The following is an 18,473-nucleotide window of genomic DNA, read 5'->3' as shown; positions in this document are numbered from 1 at the left end:
TCATACCTTTGAACTAATTTGAACTAAAGTAGCCTCTATATGAAAACTTGCCGCCTGTGTCGGTAACCAGGAATTCACTTCCGTTCTTACGTCGTCATCATCATTGTAACGGTTGCCACTGAGTTATTACTTGAGGTGGAGAAACTGATGGTAATCACTCGACGAAAGATCAGGATTATATTGTGGGCGATCTAAAACTTCCCAGCCAATGATGTCCAACAAATTGCGGGTCTGACCAGCAGTGTGAGGTCTTGCACTGTCCTGAAGAAAGACAATTTACTTTTTCAGCATGTTTTTTTTTTTTTTAGTTCTACAGAGCTTTCTGAGGGTTAGACAGTATGCTTTTGCATTGATAGTGGTTCCTCGTTGCACGAAGTCGACCAAAAAAACACCATGCCTATTCCAAAACACTGACGTCATGGTTTTGCGCTTTGAGAGTCTGTTCGGCCTTCAAATTTTCAGGGGAGTATGGGTGTTTTCATTCCAAGCCCTGTTGCCTCGATTTGGACGTGATATACGAAACCTATGTTTCGTCTCCGGTTCTACCGGTTGCCACCTCAGTGGCAACCGGTGGAACAAAGATGACAACGACGTCAAGACAGCAGTGAACTCTTGGTTATTCGAGTCGGCAACAAGTTTAATGAAGACTTTATTTTAAAATTAGTTGAGTGGTATGATAAGCGTTTGGAAAAACTTGATAATTGTCGAAATTAGAGTAAAGTATGGACTTTCGAAAATAAATTTGCTTTTCTGAAATAATCTTACATTGTGTACTTATGTTCAAACGGATCCTACTTAAAAAACACGCCTCCTATTTTGCGTGACAAACTCTATATTAAGCTAATTAAAAGCTACACTGGGGATGTTGATTATGATTTGAAGTATTTGCAGGAAGCTCATTGTATAAATCAGTGATAAAAATAGCCAAAAGCTGAACGCTGCAATTATAACTACGGTTAAAATGTCATGGTGGTTGGAAAAATTAATTTTGCAGAAAGTAAAATGATCCATTTTTAAAATTTATTCTGTCATCTAAAAACACTGGAAGTGGCCACGTTGCATTATTTACAGCCCTTTGCACACATCCTGCAAATTACGTCTTATGTTACTGAGCGCACTGGTGAAGGAGTGGGGGTGGGTGGTTGGAGGTTGGGTTAAAGCACCAAATTCTTCCTCTTCGAAAAAGTGGCTTATTTTCTTCCCACATAAGGCATTAACTCCCGTCCCCCCTGGGTTAGACCCGTGTGCACCTAAATTAGTATCTTCCACTTAATCTAAATTTGTAAAATTAGAGAATTTTTCAAATTCAAAATAATTTTTTGTTCAGTTTCCGGTTTACGGTGTTCATAACTAACTTCATTGCCATCAATTTTAGTACTCTTAATACCACTTTGATTTTCTTTTTCTCAAATTAAGTTATTTACTCTATTTAATTTCTTTTTCTGTGTGTTATCGATTCATTTCTGATTGTTTCCTGTTTATAACATGCTTTAAATTAGGATGATTGTTCCTTTGTAACTCGCTCGCAGTTTGATGCAAAGGGAAGGACGAGTATTGATCTTTCATTTTTCAGAACGACCATAATCCTGATGTCACGTCCAAAAGTGGGTTCACTCCATTGCATATCGCAGCTCACTATGGAAACGAAAATATTGCCAATTTGCTCATACAGCGGAACGCTGATGTTAATTATCCAGCTAAGGTATTGGATCTATCTGGTTTTATTGAGAGAAAGGGAACATCTACAGGAACATAAGGGCACTCAAAGAAAGTGTTTTAGGGGGTAAGCCTAAAAAAGAAATTCCCAGAAGGGTGCGGATCCTAATTAATATTTTTTGCCTTATTTTTTCCATTTTAGTTTGTATTTATCCATGCTTTATTGTCCATCTTCGGTCCTCTAAGATGAACAGACGGGGAAATGGGAGATCCCATATGCCCTCACATGTGTGTGCCCTTGCATGAATAACTACTTCTAAACAATAAACTTGTTTAAGTAAAATAACTGACGTTAAATCGTTTCGCTGTTGGATTTATGAAATATGTCCTGTTAGCAGTGGCACCCACGGAGGGGATTTGGGACGGACCAAAGGTAAATGACAACATTGCTCATTTTTTTATTCAGATGACTGCAGAGGTTAATTCTTTTTAATATTTGATATTCTGTTTTTCTCAAATAAAATTTAATTTACTTGAGAAACTTTGCGGGTGAATAAAATGATCTTCTCGATAACAGATAATATATAATCTCTAACGACGCGAATAAATATAATATTGAGATGGAAATGAACAATAGCGGGGCTATCCTTTCCTGACTCATAGAGGGCCTTTTTGACGAGATGATTTGTATTAAATATTAAAAAAAAACTTGAGAAACGTCTATGTTGAGAGGTATCTTTTGCTATTCGAAACAGGAATGAAAAAAAAGCAAGGTTTCTGACTTCGGTCTCTGTATTTTGTTGTGAGCACCTTTATAATACTGCTAAGGAATATTATTCTTTTCTCCTGAAAACAAGATGGATTTTGGTAATTGTGCTTCTTTATATTAAAAACAGAAGAAAGTGACATAACTTACAGTAAATGCTATCGCTCAAGGTTTGCAGTAACTGCTTGGAGGATGGTCAATGGGTCCAGTCCCTCTTCCTCGGCTTGAAAATTGACGAATCAAATAAGAAAAAAATTCTTCAGAATAAGCAGCTATTTTGCTGTTTATTAAAAATTAATATTTGTATTTATGTGCTCTCTTGCTCCCCGTATACATTTTATCGATTTTAGGAGGAGGGGGTGGATAGAATGAAGTCGATTCTATATTTCTCTTCTTAAACCATTCATGCTGATAAAGGGTAAGTCAAGAGGGGATATATTCAATCTAAACCAAAACTTAAAAACTTGGAATTCTGATAACAATTTACACTTTTAGAAAATCTGCTTCTTATGCCGATTCTAAGTATACGAAATTTATCTGAGTTAGATTTACCCATAAAAAGTGATTAACGTATGAAACTTTGTCTAATTTTTGAAAAGGGTGAAACACCTCCTAGAAAGGGTAACGATCTTAATGAAAATCACATTATTAATTTAGAATTATGTTATTTAAAGGATAGCTTCGGATAAGGCATTAAGCGAAAAGGAACTTAATGTAAAACCTTTGTGGTAAATCAGAAAATAAAAAAATGTAATATTAAACAAAGTAGTTTTTTTAAATGAATGTAAAGAGCAACGTTGAAACTTAAAATGAACGTAAGTTACTCTATTGATAAGGATGACTGCTGCTCACTCCCTATTAACCAAATTCCGCCCAATTAATCACATTCCCACGAAAGTATGACACCAAGTTTTATAGAAAGTCTACATTAAACAGTACCACTTTTAGTTTAAATGTTTTGAGAGGCGATCGGTTAATAAAGCGCTTGCGGTTGCCAACTGGCCACATTTGATGCATTCTAAAATGCTGTCACGAAAGCACTAGCCAAACTTAAACTTATTGGGTAATGAGGAGGGGTGGTTGTCCCTTTTGTATTTAAGATAATTTTGGTTTGTTTTACGTTTTAACTTATGACGTTACTCTTTATTCAAATAACTTTTTTTTGATAATCAATGAGCTACTTTCAGACAAATGTGAGCAAAAGGCACAAAACTAAGCAGAGCAAAAAGTGTCTAAAATGGCTTTAAGAACGAAACAAAGAAATAAAAGAAAGGTTTGAAATTAGCAGAATTAATGAGAATGATATAAAAATGGACATTTCTAAAGTTTTGCTCCCCGGGTAAATTTTATCGATAGAAAAAAGCAAGAAGTAAGTCACGGTATTTCGTGTTATATTAAAAAAAGTTTTTTCAGGAGTGAAAATGAAATTTTGAATGATAAACTAACTAAAAACGAAGGGAATTTAAACAGTTTCTACGAATAAAAAAAGACTATAAGGCTAAAGCGACACAAGCCGAATAGAAATGCAGTAAAATGAAATTCACATTAGCGAATAAGAAAATATAGAAAGTGCATAAGGCTAAAACGACACAAGCCGAAAAGAAATGCAGTAAAATGAAATTCGCAATAGCGAATAAGAAAAGTACTGTTTAATGTGTGAAAGCTGATAAAGAAAAATAAACTGTTATAATTGGACTTTATAGTTTTTTCATTGTTTTTATCAGCTTTCATTCATTTTATCTTTTCGTCTTAACTCATTCTGATTTTCTGTTTGCTTAGTTTCCGTGCCTATTTATTTAATGAATTGGCGTTTTTTTCTTTTTTTTTCATCTTTGTTTTGTTTTTAAGTTTCGTTTTTCATCCTTTTTTACTTGTCGCTTTGTTTGGCTGTCTTTATAGGTTTTTATGGCCCGTTAATTCCGAAAAAATAGAAAAATTGAAGTATTTTTAACTTACGAACGGTTGATCAGATCCTAATGAAATTTGATGTTTGGAAGGATATCGTGTCTCAGAACTGTTATTTTAAATACCGACCGGATCTGGTGATACTGGGGGGGGGGGGTTGGGGGGGGGGAACCTAAAATCTTGGAAAACACTTAGAATGGAGGGATCGGGATGAAACTTGGTGGGAAAAATAAGCACAAGTCCTAGATACATGATTGACATAATCGGAACGGATCCGCTCTCTTTGGGGTAGTTTGGGTGGGGGGCGGTAATTCTGAAAAATTAGAAAAAATCAGTTTTTAACTTACGAACGGGTGATCGGATCTCAATGAAATTTGATATTTAGAAGGATATCGTGTCTCAGAGCTCTTATTTTAAACCCCGGCCGGATCTGGTGACATTGGGGGGAGTTGGGCGGGTGAAACCTAAAATCTTGGAAAGCACTTAGAGTGGAGGGATCGGGATGAAACTTGGTGGGAAAAATAAGCACAAGTCCTAGATACATGATTGACATAACCTGAACGGATCCGCTCTCTTTGAGGTAGTTGGGGGGGGGGGTTAATTCTGAAAAATTAGAAAAAATGAGGTATTTTTAACTTGCGAATGGGTGTTCGGATCTCAATGAAATTTGATATTTAGAAGTTAATTCTGAAAAATTAGAAAAATGACGTATTTTTAACTTACGAAGGAGCGATCTGATCTTCACGAAACTTCATATTTAGAAGGACCTCGTAACTTAGATCTCTTATTTTAAATCTCAACCGGATCCAGCGTCATTGGGGGGGGGCAGTTGGGGGACCGGAAATCTTAGAAAATACTTAAAGCGGAGAGATCAGGATGAAACTGGATGGGAAAAATAAAACCTGTCTAAGATACATGACTGACATAACCGGACCGGATCTGCTCTCTTTGGTGGAGTTGGGGGGGGGGTAATTTTGAAAATTGAGGTATTTCTAACTTGCGAGAGGGTGACCAGATCTTAATGAAATTTGATAATTAGAAGGATCTTATGCTTTAAAGCTCTAATTTCTAATTTCGACCAGATCCTTTGACATTGGGGGGAGTTGGAGGGGGAAACCGGAATTCTTGGAAAACGTGAAAATTGGCGTATTTTTATCTTACGAATAGGTGATCGGATCTTAATGAAATTTTATATTTAGAAGGAATTCATGTCTCAGAGCTCTTATTTCAAATCCCGACCAGATCTTTTGACATCGGGGGGAGCTGGAGGGGGAAATCTTGGAAACACTTGGAGTGGAGGAATCAGAATGAAGCTTGGTGGATAGAATAAGCAAATGTCCTTGATACGTGATTGATGTAACCGTACTGGGTTCGCTCTCTTTGGGGGAGTTGGGCGGGAGGGGTTCAGTGACTTGGCGAGTTTGGTGCTTCTGGACGTGCTAGGACGATGGAAATTGGTAGGCGTGTCAGGGAGCAGCACAAATTGACTTGATAAAGTCGTTTTCCCATCTGGGGGCTAAAGGGAGAGGAAAAATTAGAAAAAACGAGGTGTTTTTAACTTACGAGTGGGTGATCGGATCTGAATGAATTTATGATATTTAGAAGGGCATCGTGACTCAGAGCTCTTATTTTAAATCCTGACCGACATTAAGCCTCTGATTTTTCCTTTTAAATCAATCTGTTTATTCTTAGAATTGTGTTGGAGCTCATACCATATTAGCTCTTGGCTCTTAGCTCTTCTTGCCTCGTCACAAGTGCCATATGAGCTCTTAGCTCTTGTTTGTTAATTGTTTTGAAGACGTTTTGTTTATTTATACAAGTGAAATATTTGTCATTTACTTCATTTTCCTTACTTTATTGGCCCAAGCGGCCTGTTATCAATCGTATTTGGTCAATAATAATAATAAAAAAAAAGCAGACACATTGGTCCTATTTAATTTCTAACTGCACAAAGAGGATATATCTTACTGCATATCCAGAAACCTAAATTTTATAGTATGAACAAGAAAAAAACTATGAGGCTAATTAAAATTAAAAATAAATCAGATACAGTCAAGCATTAGATATTTTGGACTCTAAATAATTAGAGTCCAAATTCGATTAGATTTTAAATTCGGTTGCCGGTAGAAAACCTGTCTCCATTGCTCGTATAAAATGTCAACTTTCTCGGTCAATAATTTGATTGTACGATTTTGAAGATGATCTTTCTGTTCTCTTTGGCTAGGAACTGCGTGTGTCAATCTATTTTACAGGAAGATAGGTCAATATGTCTTTATTAACTTCAAGCATCACTGTTTTTGCTCTCAAATTTAAAGGTGTCAATTGCCACCTTAGATCTATTGGTGTTTTCTTCGAGTCAGTGCCAACATTGTTCGTGGAATTATTAGATTTAGATCTATTGTTTTGTGTTGCCTATTTTTGGCACACAAAAGATTTAGTGTCATGTCTTTGCCAATATAAAACGTAATGAAGACTTTATTAGCAGCCTTACGGGAGGTTCCACCACTTACTTTCTGTCCCTCCTATAGCTCATAAGGTATGGTTAGGTAACCATACGTCTTGGAAAATCTGAAACATTCTTGGAAATAAGGGGCTTGTCCTGGTCTCGTGGAAAGTTGTCAAATTTTCCAAAATTTTCTTGCTGTTAAAAAGAAAAACAATGTGCGACTTTACAGAGCGTGTAAATTACATTTCTTGTTTTATTAAGAATAGGAGGGTTCTCTCCTGGTTATTCTATTCCTAAACTTTTCCTCTTAAAAGCATGTTGGAACTATAGCGGTTATTTAATCGAGTTTAAAAAGAAAAATAACTATATTTTACTTATTTTTTTCTGCATTTAAATTTTGTTTCACTTTTTCCGAGGAAAATTATTCTGACTAAACTTAGAAGCCAAGTTTAAATTGCTTTTAATTATCACAAAATATAGATGTATTTTTGTAAAAATAGATTGGTATATTATGTCAATCAGTTTCGTCCGTTACATTTAGATTTATTGTAGAGGGGGAAAAAGAAGAAAAACAAAAACAGTTAATCAGGTACCGTTTTATTTTCGAACTAACATCCGCCATCGAAATCAAAGGGTGTTTACTGAACATGCGGGCGCAGAAAATGTTTTACCTGGAGAGGTATTCAATGATTTAGGGGGAAGGGGTTTCCCCCTTCACCCTAATCTTTTTTTCGGAACACAATGTCCCTGCTTCATTTATATAGAGCCTATATAATTTTATGTAAAATCCTCATCGTTTCTTTAGATCAGGGATAAAAGAATAAAAAAGTTGCTCCACTTTAACCTTCAAAACACACGAAAAAGAGCATAATTTTAAAGAAAAGTGTTACTAATTTGTAACGACCTTTTTTTTTCACAATTTAAAATTCAACATTGACCGCCTTTAAAAAATTAATAATAATTGTTTCACCTTTTTAATTCCGGCCAAATTGAATGTTGGATAGAAAATGCCCCCCCCCCCCCTTCGAATATTTTTGAAGATTAGTGCCCATTTATGTTCGAGCATTTGGAAGAAGGATGAAGAGGGAATGAAATATTGCCCAAATGTCATTCATATTTCAATGGGTTGAGCCAGTTACAATATTCTGCTGAACATCGTCACTAATATGCAAATATTGGTGCTTTTGCTATTAATACATTGTTTTTTCTAGCATCATATAACTCCGTTGCATGTTGCTGCGAAATGGGGCAAGGCAAATTTAGTAACTTTGCTCTTAGACAAAGGAGCTAACCTTGAAACGAAGACGAGAGATGGTCTCACACCGCTCCATTGTGCTGCTAGATCTGGTCATGACTCCGTTGTTGACTATTTAGTTCAAAAGGAAGCCCCTATCTCATCAAAAACAAAGGTCAGTTAAGGTTTTAATTTAGAAATGACTTTTGCTCGGGATGGTAACGGAGGGCAGCATTAAAGTGGACCATGTCAATAAATACCTAACTTCTATAGTTCAAGTTAATAAAGAATAGTGAATAGTGACTGAAATTGCCTTAAATTTTAGTTGAATTTTGGGAGATTGTATAAAGCAAACAAAAAAACTTAAGTCCAGTTTGCAACAAGAATGAGGGATTACATTAGAATTAGATGTTAGACATTAGATAGAGAGTTTGGTTAGAAATTGTGATTAGAGACTAAAGAGAGAAATTAGAGATTAAGAGAGAGATTAGAGATTAAAGATGGAGAGATTAGACATCGGGAGCGACACCGATGAACCGTGTAATAAACTTCTGTAAAACCATTTATAGATCAAATAGTTTAAGTGCTTATAGCTTTATCAAGAACTAAGTTTTTGGCTTGTAAAGCTTGCCCTTGCTCAATTTTAATTCCAGTTTGATTAGAAGGATTAAGTGCTTTTGCATCCTGCAACACATCTTTGTCATTATCCGCAAAAGCTTTAGACAATCTACAAGTGCACAAAAAAAAAAAACAACTTTAAATCTGTTATTTTTGAGACAAAGAAAACTGATGATTTAACTGAAGAGTAATTGAAGTCTACGTATAAAATTGTACTGGCAAACGAAAAAAATTGCAACCATACTTTAAAAAAAGGATTTCACTACCAAGTTAAAGAATAAAAGATGGAACTGAAAAAAAAATAAAAATGGGAAGTTTAAGGAAATGCTTAAAATCTGGACATCCTAACTCTACTAAGATAAATCTTGTGAAACGGTATAAAGTTGTGCTTCTCTATTGCAGACCTGCTCAAGCCTGGGCCAAAGTGTTGGAAGGGAACCCCCTGGATTGAGTAATTAGACAAGAATAATTGTGGATGCTTATTCTACTTCACTTTCTTGAAATACTGTTTGTTTTAGCCGTGACCATTTTGAAAATAAACAACAAGAAATATAAAATTTAAATCATAAAATTAAATGTAGACTGGAAACTTTTGTACCCAAAATATTAGCAAAAGCTTGGGTTGTTTTTTGTTTTGTTTTTTCAAAATAGACTGTTAATGATGCCATCTAAGCTGTTGCATCGTTGTTTATGTTTGTCTGAATTAATTGTTGTAAAGAAATTTGTGATCATTATATTTTTGTCTTGTATATTACGAGTATATTCAAAAACCCGTAGAGTCAAAAATACAACTTTACATCTATTGCAAAATTACTTTTCTTCAAATTTCTAAAAAGCGAAGTGTGGGGATTCTGCTCGTTTACGATGTACTATTTCGCATTCATCATCAGTTGAGCTAGCAGGATCGACCATCACATATTGGGTGTCCAGCTAAAAACTATTTTCTTTTGTAGGGGACATTTGGAGTGTATGATAAAATAAAATAAAACGTATCAAAAATTTGTTTTATATGCATTTTTGTTACGTTTTTACAGATTGAACAAAAATTTCGGGGGGAGGCGTTTAAACCGGGCGGTTCATCAGGGTCGAGTAAGGCCTTTATGATCAATTAAATTAATGTGTCAGTAGAAGAATAGTACTTATCAATTATCACTGGAGGATTGTGGCCTGCTCATTCACTTTCATAAAAAAAAAATTTACGCTGTGACGTTTGTAGTTCCATGTATAACGATCATAGTGCAGTGACGCCATGATTGGCTAAAAGCTAAAGAATAAATGGATAACGGAGTTAAAAGCAAAGATTCGCCAGATGAAAATTAAAAAAAAACCCTGAAAATAAAGTAAAATTGGCTAAAGTAAAAGAATTTTTTTTATATTTAGTGTTGCAAAAAAAGAAAATTTTGTGATATTCCAATTCTTTACTCTGTTTCAGAATGGACTTTCTCCTCTCCATATGGCAGCCCAAGGAGATCATGTTGAGGCTGCACGTGTATTGCTGGTTCATCGAGCTCCAGTAGATGATGTTACTGTCGATTATTTGACTGCCCTTCATGTTTCAGCTCACTGTGGTCATGTTAGGGTTGCAAAGCTGTTGCTGGATAGAAAAGCAGACGCAAACGCCAGAGCTCTAAATGGGTTTACGCCTCTGCATATAGCTTGCAAGAAAAATCGCATTAAGGTACATTATCGTTTCTGGCCACTCAATGCCTTGCTTCTCTGGTTGAACCTTTACTCCTGATTATCCTCTTTTTTGTACTTTGTCCTCTTTTTTAGTGCCAAGGTGTGAATACAAAAATGCTATTAATCAGCTTTAAAGTTGCTATTCAACCAACTGCAAGATAAGTTAGGTAAGATATGTCCTTGTAGAGATAGAAGAAGACTTTGTTGATAATAGTTTTGGCGTTCGTGCTGAGCTCCTTACTCCTCAAACCTGACAACTTAGTAAAAGCTTTGAAGAATAAATTTGTTTTCGTCACCGTAAGATTAGCATACTTGTAATTTAATGACCGAAACTGAGCCTTTTTGTTGAAATTTAGTGTAAATTGCTACAAATGTGCTATTTTTTGTGCTTGCAAATTTTTCAAGACATTTTCAAATTATTGGAAATGGGAAAGTTGCCAAATGGCAGAAACGTTAATGGATTGCACTACGAACTTCCTAGTGACTTACCTAGAAGATTTTAAACGATTAGTCGGGCTCAGAAGCGAAAGTAAACAAGTCGTAGAGACTGTAGGAAAAACCAAAAGATTAATTGTCAAAGAATATAGCCGTGGAATATGAAGAGAATCCACAAACAAAAGGGGTTTCAAGGCTTTGGAAACTGAATAAAGGATTGATGGATTTTTATATTCAATGAACTCAGTGGACAAGACATCGACTTTTAACAGAGGTTGACCGAGAGGTAGAACCTGATTTGCCTCCTTTATTACAAAAAACAAACAAACAATAAACGCTCACTTCTCAAAAAGATAAAGAAGAAAAAATTAATTGGGATAGATTAAAATCATCAAATAATTTACATTTTTATTAGAATAACCCGCTACTGTATGTTGAAAGAACTATATTCCTTATATGAACAAGGACCGCGGCTCCGTTATTAATCCAAATAACTTGCATGTTTTAGCAATGAGAAGAGTTGATACCTTATAATATATATATATATATATATATATATATATATATATATATATATATATATATATATATATATATATATATACCCGAAAATAAATAATTTTCGGCTATTTTATTGGTTTGACTGAATTGATTGACAATTTTAACGTTTTTTTTTTTATGTATTTTTAAATGAGAAGCCAAAAGGGTCTGTTTAAATATTTATTCGGAGTTAAGTATAATAAATCATTCCAGCAGTACTACTACTGCTTTGGTACCGCTGCAAAGCCAATCCTGGCTATTGAATTGTAAACAAAAAAAAAAAAAACAATAAAAGAATTAAATACCAGTTTGTATCCCTTGTAGATTTGAAGGTAAAGTTAGCATATAAACACTCGGGTAATACTTAAAATAGCCATCCATTAATCCAAAACTTTTCGTGACTTCGCATGGAAAAGTCTCAAACTTAAAACTACTCCCTGCGTAAAACTGCCTTTGCAGGATAAGTGAAATTTGGATTGCAGACAGCTGACAAGTTTGGGTGCAAATCGAGGACATTCGTACTTTTTTATGGAAAGTGATGTTGTAAACAAACAATAATCAAATATTGAGCTTTAAAAGTGATAGTAATCAGTCCGACATAGTTTCTTCATTAAGGAAGGCTAGAGCCCAACATAGCCCTTGTCCAGCTCTCATAAGATAGGCACATAATGGGCTACTTTTCGTTACTGTTGCTATTGCCATAAAAAAAGGCGTGACTGTTTTTGTTGTAAATTCGTTGTAAATCGTCATTAACGCTCTAGACTTTTGTTTTCCTAAAAAAATTTTTTTTCATGCGCTCTTATTTTAGCTTACTCGTCCCATGTAATTGAAATATGTTATAAGTTTTGAATTTTTGATCATTGGCTTTATTTTTTTGGTGTTTTCTTTAATTGTGTGTTAACGTTTATTAGAATTTTAGCGTTATTAGAGTTTATTAGCGTCTAGTCTGGACTTAATGACCTTACGCTGTAACTGAAGCTTTCATTATTACAATATTTCAAATCCTTGGCACATGCTCCGGTTTTTCTGGCAATATTATCTAATGGAAGTAAATTTATTCGATGAAAGTATACCACGTTGTCTTCTTTATTATTCCTACTTTAAACTAGACAGAAATACGTCATGTATTTTGCGTATCTTTAGAATCTAACTTTTGCTATGCTTTCACAGGTTGTAGAACTTCTCTTGAAACACGGGGCATCCATCGAAGCTACTACCGAAGTAAGTTCTTACCTGATTTATTCCATTTCGCAAAAAAAGGATGCGATTCAAATACAATTATAAGTAATTTGTTTCTAATAATGAAAAATCCATTCGAATTTCAAATTTCAATTAGTTAAATTCGCTTCATTTGTATCTATGCAACAAAAGGGAAATTTTAACTGTCTTTATGTGTAAAACCCACAAACTACATTACAATATGATTAAATTTTTTTCTTTTGCGAAATACCTAGCCTATAATTTGCTTCAATTTTCAGTTTACTCCATAATTACCCTGAGGCATTTTCCCTGCTGTTTAACAGTTCCATACTTTTTACTTTTATCAGCCACTCATCATACTTTTATCATGCTACATTTATCAGCCACCAAGGATATTTCACACATTCTTTAATGTTTCCTTCTTACATATCAAATGCTCAAAACGAAACAGTGGCTCTTTTTTGAAAAAAAAAAAAAAATAGAAATTGAGGATGAAATTTCTAGTTTGCATTTATACATTGTTTTTTTTTTCGCAGCTTGTATTTGCTTCATAAGGGACTAGAGAGATTGTCCCAGTTATAACTGAGACAATAAATACTTCATTGCAGCTTGCTAAAACTAGTTTTGTGCATTACTTTCCAAGTTGAATCCCTGTTATTTAGCAGTGTGTAGTAGCGGTTTTAGACCTCATAATCTGGGGAGGAGGGACAACGTATGTCACAGTAGTGTAAAAATACAAAATAAAAGGAGTTAATATCAGATGTCCGGGTAGCCGCCTACCCTGCCCAGGTCTGGAACCACCACTGCCTGTATACTTGTTTAAATCTATTTCTTTTATTTAAATTTTTCTTGTTTAATTTTATATTTGGTAAGCGCTTTCGTTTTGGGTGCAGCGGTATCTAGAATGAAGATCCACTTACCAAATGGTTCCTATCTCCAGAGTAGTTTATATCTCTCCTTTTGTTGGCTCTAAACCCAAAAGTGGGGAGATTATTCTTGGGATAAGAACAATTACAAGATTGAAAATCTGACGTGTATCTAACTTTAAACACGGAGTATTTGTAAAAATTATCAATTAGTCTTCAGATACGCTAGCTTACAAGAATAAATCGGGTGCGGTTGTTCGAAAGGTGTTATATGACATTTTTGATTTGATTTTCGGAGACAACGCTGGCAAAATGTGAAAAGAAAAACCCATAGGACAACAAAGAAAAGCTGGGTAGCTCATAGCTAGTAAAAAAAGAAGAAAAAAGCAGATATGTCGGTAGTTTCCCCTCAACCGTCGTAAGTGCAAAAGAAAGTTACTAGTTTTTCTTCTTTTTTAAGTTTTCTCGCGATAATTTTGTCAAACTGAGGTTTTTAGCGCACGTTGCTGAACTCAACACCTTCAATTGAACGGTTTAATCTTTTCTTGTCTTTCTTGGTTCACAAAATATTAGAAAGTTTCGGTTTTCTCGAAAAATGCGGAATATCCAACTTTCTTACCTGTAGTTTTCTCGAAAAATGCGGAATATCCAACTTTCTTACCTGTAGACACCCGCCGTGCAAAAAGTGGGGTACCATAGTAGCAATGCTACTTGGCAGTTTTCATATTTGTTGACATATTTTATCTGAAAATACCCTCTTTACATATAAAAACACTTTTCTCAAAGAAAAGCTGTCAGAACACAAATTGTGCTGCTAAAGTGAAACTATTGGAATTCTGTTAAATTCTGCTACTGGCAGCTTTGGAACTTTTTCTATGCCTGGTCAACACACTTAGAAAACGTTGCATTTGGTAAAATTTAATTTTGGTATGTTATTAGTATTAAATTGTCTTAAAAAATATTAAGTTTTAAAAATCTATCGTTGAAGAAATAACTGTTGAATAATAATAGGCCAAGAACCCATAGCTTAGTTTTGAGCATTTCCAGTCTCCTGTAAAATTATGTCTTGTAACTTAACACCTTTTGAAATATCATGAAAAAATTCACCTATGATATACTTGTTTTAGTTTCTGTTCTTCACAGAAACACAAGTTTATGTTCTTATTCATTATATTAGGTCTGCAACAGATAATAGAACTTTTTAGGTGTTTGATTTGTTACTGTTATTGATAACAGAATAATAAGTTTGTTGGCTGGCGTCTAAATCTAGTTGTTTATGATGTTTTGGTTGCCAAAAAGAATTGAGATTAAGAGTAGTGCAAATGAGATTTTATCGCTTACCGAGAACTTTTATTTTCCAGTAAATTCGAAACTCTTCAATTTCGTAATTAAATTTTTCCAAGAATGTGATTACAACACCATGGCAACACGCCAAGAACAAGAACATTTAAAAATGCCAGCCTTCTATACAGGGGAAATTAGGAATATTTGACTTCCTCAAAATTTTTGAAACACTTGTTATTTATAAAGATAATTTTATAATGAAATATCCACGAGGAGTTTTTTTATTCTCAACGAGGTTTCGGAATTTATGTTCCAATGAGACCCATCCCTAAATAATGTGACTACTGGCTCACTGTAACCATCTATGGTGAAAAAAAGCACCCATGACACGGAAAATTCTTTAATTTCGCATTTTCTTAACAATTCTTGATTATAATTGATTATAATCAAAAATAAGATTATTCTTGGGATAAGAACAACTACAAGATTGAAAATCTGACTTGTATCTAACTTTAAACTCGGGGTATTTGTAAAAATCGTCAATCAGTCAAAAAAAAAAATAAAAAAAAAATAAAAAACGCATCAGGACTGTGATTTTGTGGATTTTTTATTACGTTTTTACAAGTAGGGCAAACATTATGGGGAAGGGAGAGGGCTTAAAAATTCTGCTGATAGGTTTTTGGGCATTCAGGATTTAATTGTCCAATTTCCATCAAAATTGGATCACTTTTTAGGGGTATTATCCCCCATTTTCGTAAGATATTTAAATTTGACTGTCACGCTAATAACTTTCGGGGACTTTAAAACCTAATAAAATTTACATGTTCGAAATCAGTATAAAGTTAAAATTCTGACTAGTGTCTATATTATTTCCAAACTTCCGTTTTTCTAGAGTTTTGGTTAAGAGTATTGGTATGGGCCGCTCTTGCTGTATAGTTTATGACTACGATCTGTTTGATTTTATACTATAGATAAAACACGTGCCTGAATCGAAGATATAAAATTCCTACAAATTTGAGCCAGAGGGGACGTTATTATTTTACTAGCTTGACAACCCATGAAAATCTGCTATATAATCTTGGATGAAAATCTATCTACTTGGACGACTTGGATTATATCTACTTGGATGAAAATCTGCTATATAATCTACTTTTACTTTTTGGCTGCTCAAAAGCATAGCCTATTTCTTTTTTGATGCTTTCTCATATACGTTTAATCTTACTTTTTACTATGTTGTGTCCTTTTTCTCTTGAATGTTAATGATGTTTTTGTCTCTCCTAGAGTGGATTAACCCCTCTTCATGTTGCTAGTTTTATGGGATGTATGAATATCGTTTTGTTTCTTCTTCAAAATGGAGCAGGACCAGACATACCGACAGTTCGAGGAGAAACTCCTCTTCATTTAGCAGCACGAGCTAATCAGTCAGATATTGTTCGTGTTCTCCTCAGGAATGGTGCTCAAGTTGACGCAAGAGCTAGAGTATGTAATTTGCTTCACTTATCGGAATTATAATCTTTATTGCAATAAAAAGTCGATAGGTTTCATATCATCCATTAAGTTTGATCCATCTGAAAAACAGTTCCATATTCAGGTCCAATTTGATGGACAGAAAATGAAGATCTAGTCGCTACACGTTTAGGTTGCCTTAGAATGCCGTTTACAATATCTGCGGGACCTTGCTTTAAGATAAGTTGAAAATGATCTGGAATACTGTAAAATTTAAATTCAACATGAATAAACTCAGATAAAATTTAGCTATTCCCTTAAAGAGTAAAATATATAAACGTTTAGCAACTACTACTTTGCTATTAAAATCTTCTACAATTCATCTTCTATTAATTCTTCTATTAATTCATCTTCTACAAATCTTCTATAAAATCTTCTATTAATTCATCTTCTACAAATTCTTCCGGTGTTATTACACCATAACCGCAAAGCTTTTTCTGGTGAATATGTAAAATATTTAAATGTGAACGGAAAGTAGATGACACTCATTCACACAATAGATGATATAAGAAGGATGATGCAAGGTATAATTTCCGTAAAACAACTAGTTCAGTTTAACTGCCTCAATTTACGTACTACATTTATATTTTTTGCTAGTTTAGGACCAATTAATCTAATATGGTCACGCGCCAACCATTCATCAATGACTACTTTATTCATGAAAACTACCCCAAGATACATTACTGATTTTTTTCCTACGTCACTACACCACCTAATTGATTTTCTTTCATCCTTGAGTTCCTTTTGTAACTCGAGCAACAGTTCAACAACGTTTCCTAAACTATGATTTATTTTCAGATCGTTTAATAAAAGTTCATTTATTCTCATAAATTTTCATACGTAGCTATACAATTCTTGGTTAAAGTCAATAATTCCTTTCTGTAGTGGTAATTATAGTTTATTGCGTGTCATCCGCGAAGCTAGGCAAAATTGCTTTTATTCTGGAGTAATGTTCCTCCATAGAATAATCTAGATCGCTAATAGGCCATTTATATTCTCAAGCAGTACAAATGAACCTAACTCAGATCCATGTAGAAAACCATAATGGACCTTTTGAACTTAAGATTTTACATTTTCAAATTTTACGTTCTGCGTACATGATAGAAACGAGGTAATTTATTGATTCCAGTTGCGCTGTTCGTTTAAAATTTTTTAATTAAATAATGCAGTTAAGTAATTTTCATTTAATAGCTGATTTTGGTTGTTAGTTAGGAAGGTTTTTAGCCGTGTGACGAATGGCACTTATCGGACGAGTGGTCTCTGTTTTTCTCTAAAATGCTTAGAGATAGGTATATTTGACCTTCACTCTCTTAACCTTTACTATCCCTGTGGAACGCCATCTTTTGAACTTTAAATTTCACATTTTCAAATTTTATGGTATGTATACAACATGATACAAGAAAATTTATTGAGTCAAGTTGTGCCGTCCGTTTTAATTTTGTAAGTAAATATTGCAGTTAAGTAATTTTCATTTAATAGCTAGTTTCGGTTGTTACGTTGTTAGCTAGGAAGGTTGTTAGGGGTGTGACTAATGGCGCTTTGATTTGTCTCTGTTTTTCTTTAAAGTGCGCAGAAATAGGCTTATTTGACCATTACTCTCTTTCTTGGGTATCTGATATTATATTAATCAGCTTTACCAGATGAGAATTCTCTCTCTCTCTCTCTCTCTCTCTCTCTCTCTCTCTCTCTCTCTCTCTCTCTCTCTCTCTCTCTCTCTCTCTCTCTCTCTCTCTCTCTCTCTCTCTCTCTCTCTTTCTTTTTTTTATTTAGGGTATTATACGATTTTATAAACATTTACTTCTTAGTTTAGAGGTGCGTAAGAATGGTAAACAGCATTTTTGCTTAATTTCCTTTTGTTTGTTTTCATAGTTTTTATAATTTCTTTGCGACTTGATCAGTTTTAATTGGTTTATCGCTTTAGAATTCTAGTCTTTTCTGGAGAGCGGATTTAATAGAGACAACACTACAATTGTAATCATTAGTACTCGGACTCATACAAATAAGTAGATATAAAAAGAAACATGTACAAAAAATCAATGGTTTTTATGTGCATAAGTACATATAAAAACAAATAAGCACAAATAAAAAAACAATTGTGAGTAAACTGGCACGCATGTTGAGTATTATCTTTTTAGGTAAAATGCTCAATTAGAACGTCTAACATTGTTCTTTTCTTTTCTAGGAACAGCAAACTCCTCTTCACATTGCTGCAAGGCTTGGAAACGTTGATATTGTTATGCTTCTTCTTCAGCACGGTGCAAGTGTTGATGCGACTACCAAGGACCTCTATACTGCCCTTCACGTAGCAGCTAAAGAGGGTCAAGATGAGGTACTTGT

General features: G+C 34.3%; 1 protein-coding gene across 6 annotated transcripts in view; it reads left to right on the top strand.

The window, feature by feature from the left end:
- Nucleotides 1-18,473, top strand: part of LOC136031850 (ankyrin-2-like) — a 350,415-nt gene that overhangs the window by 106,834 nt on the left and 225,108 nt on the right. For all 6 annotated transcript variants that reach the window (XM_065711711.1, XM_065711710.1, XM_065711709.1 and 3 more), the window contains 6 exons: nucleotides 1,574-1,702; nucleotides 7,985-8,182; nucleotides 10,058-10,303; nucleotides 12,451-12,501; nucleotides 15,912-16,109; nucleotides 18,319-18,465. In XM_065711711.1, coding sequence (XP_065567783.1) covers nucleotides 1,574-1,702; nucleotides 7,985-8,182; nucleotides 10,058-10,303; nucleotides 12,451-12,501; nucleotides 15,912-16,109; nucleotides 18,319-18,465 — 969 coding nt within the window. The remainder of the gene's footprint in view (nucleotides 1-1,573; nucleotides 1,703-7,984; nucleotides 8,183-10,057; nucleotides 10,304-12,450; nucleotides 12,502-15,911; nucleotides 16,110-18,318; nucleotides 18,466-18,473) is intronic.

Source organism: Artemia franciscana, chromosome 10, assembly GCF_032884065.1.
Source record: "Artemia franciscana chromosome 10, ASM3288406v1, whole genome shotgun sequence".
Classification (NCBI taxonomy): Eukaryota; Metazoa; Arthropoda; class Branchiopoda; order Anostraca; family Artemiidae; genus Artemia; species Artemia franciscana.
The sequence above is the reverse complement of the archived record's forward strand: the minus strand, read 5'-3'. Positions and strand labels throughout refer to the sequence as shown.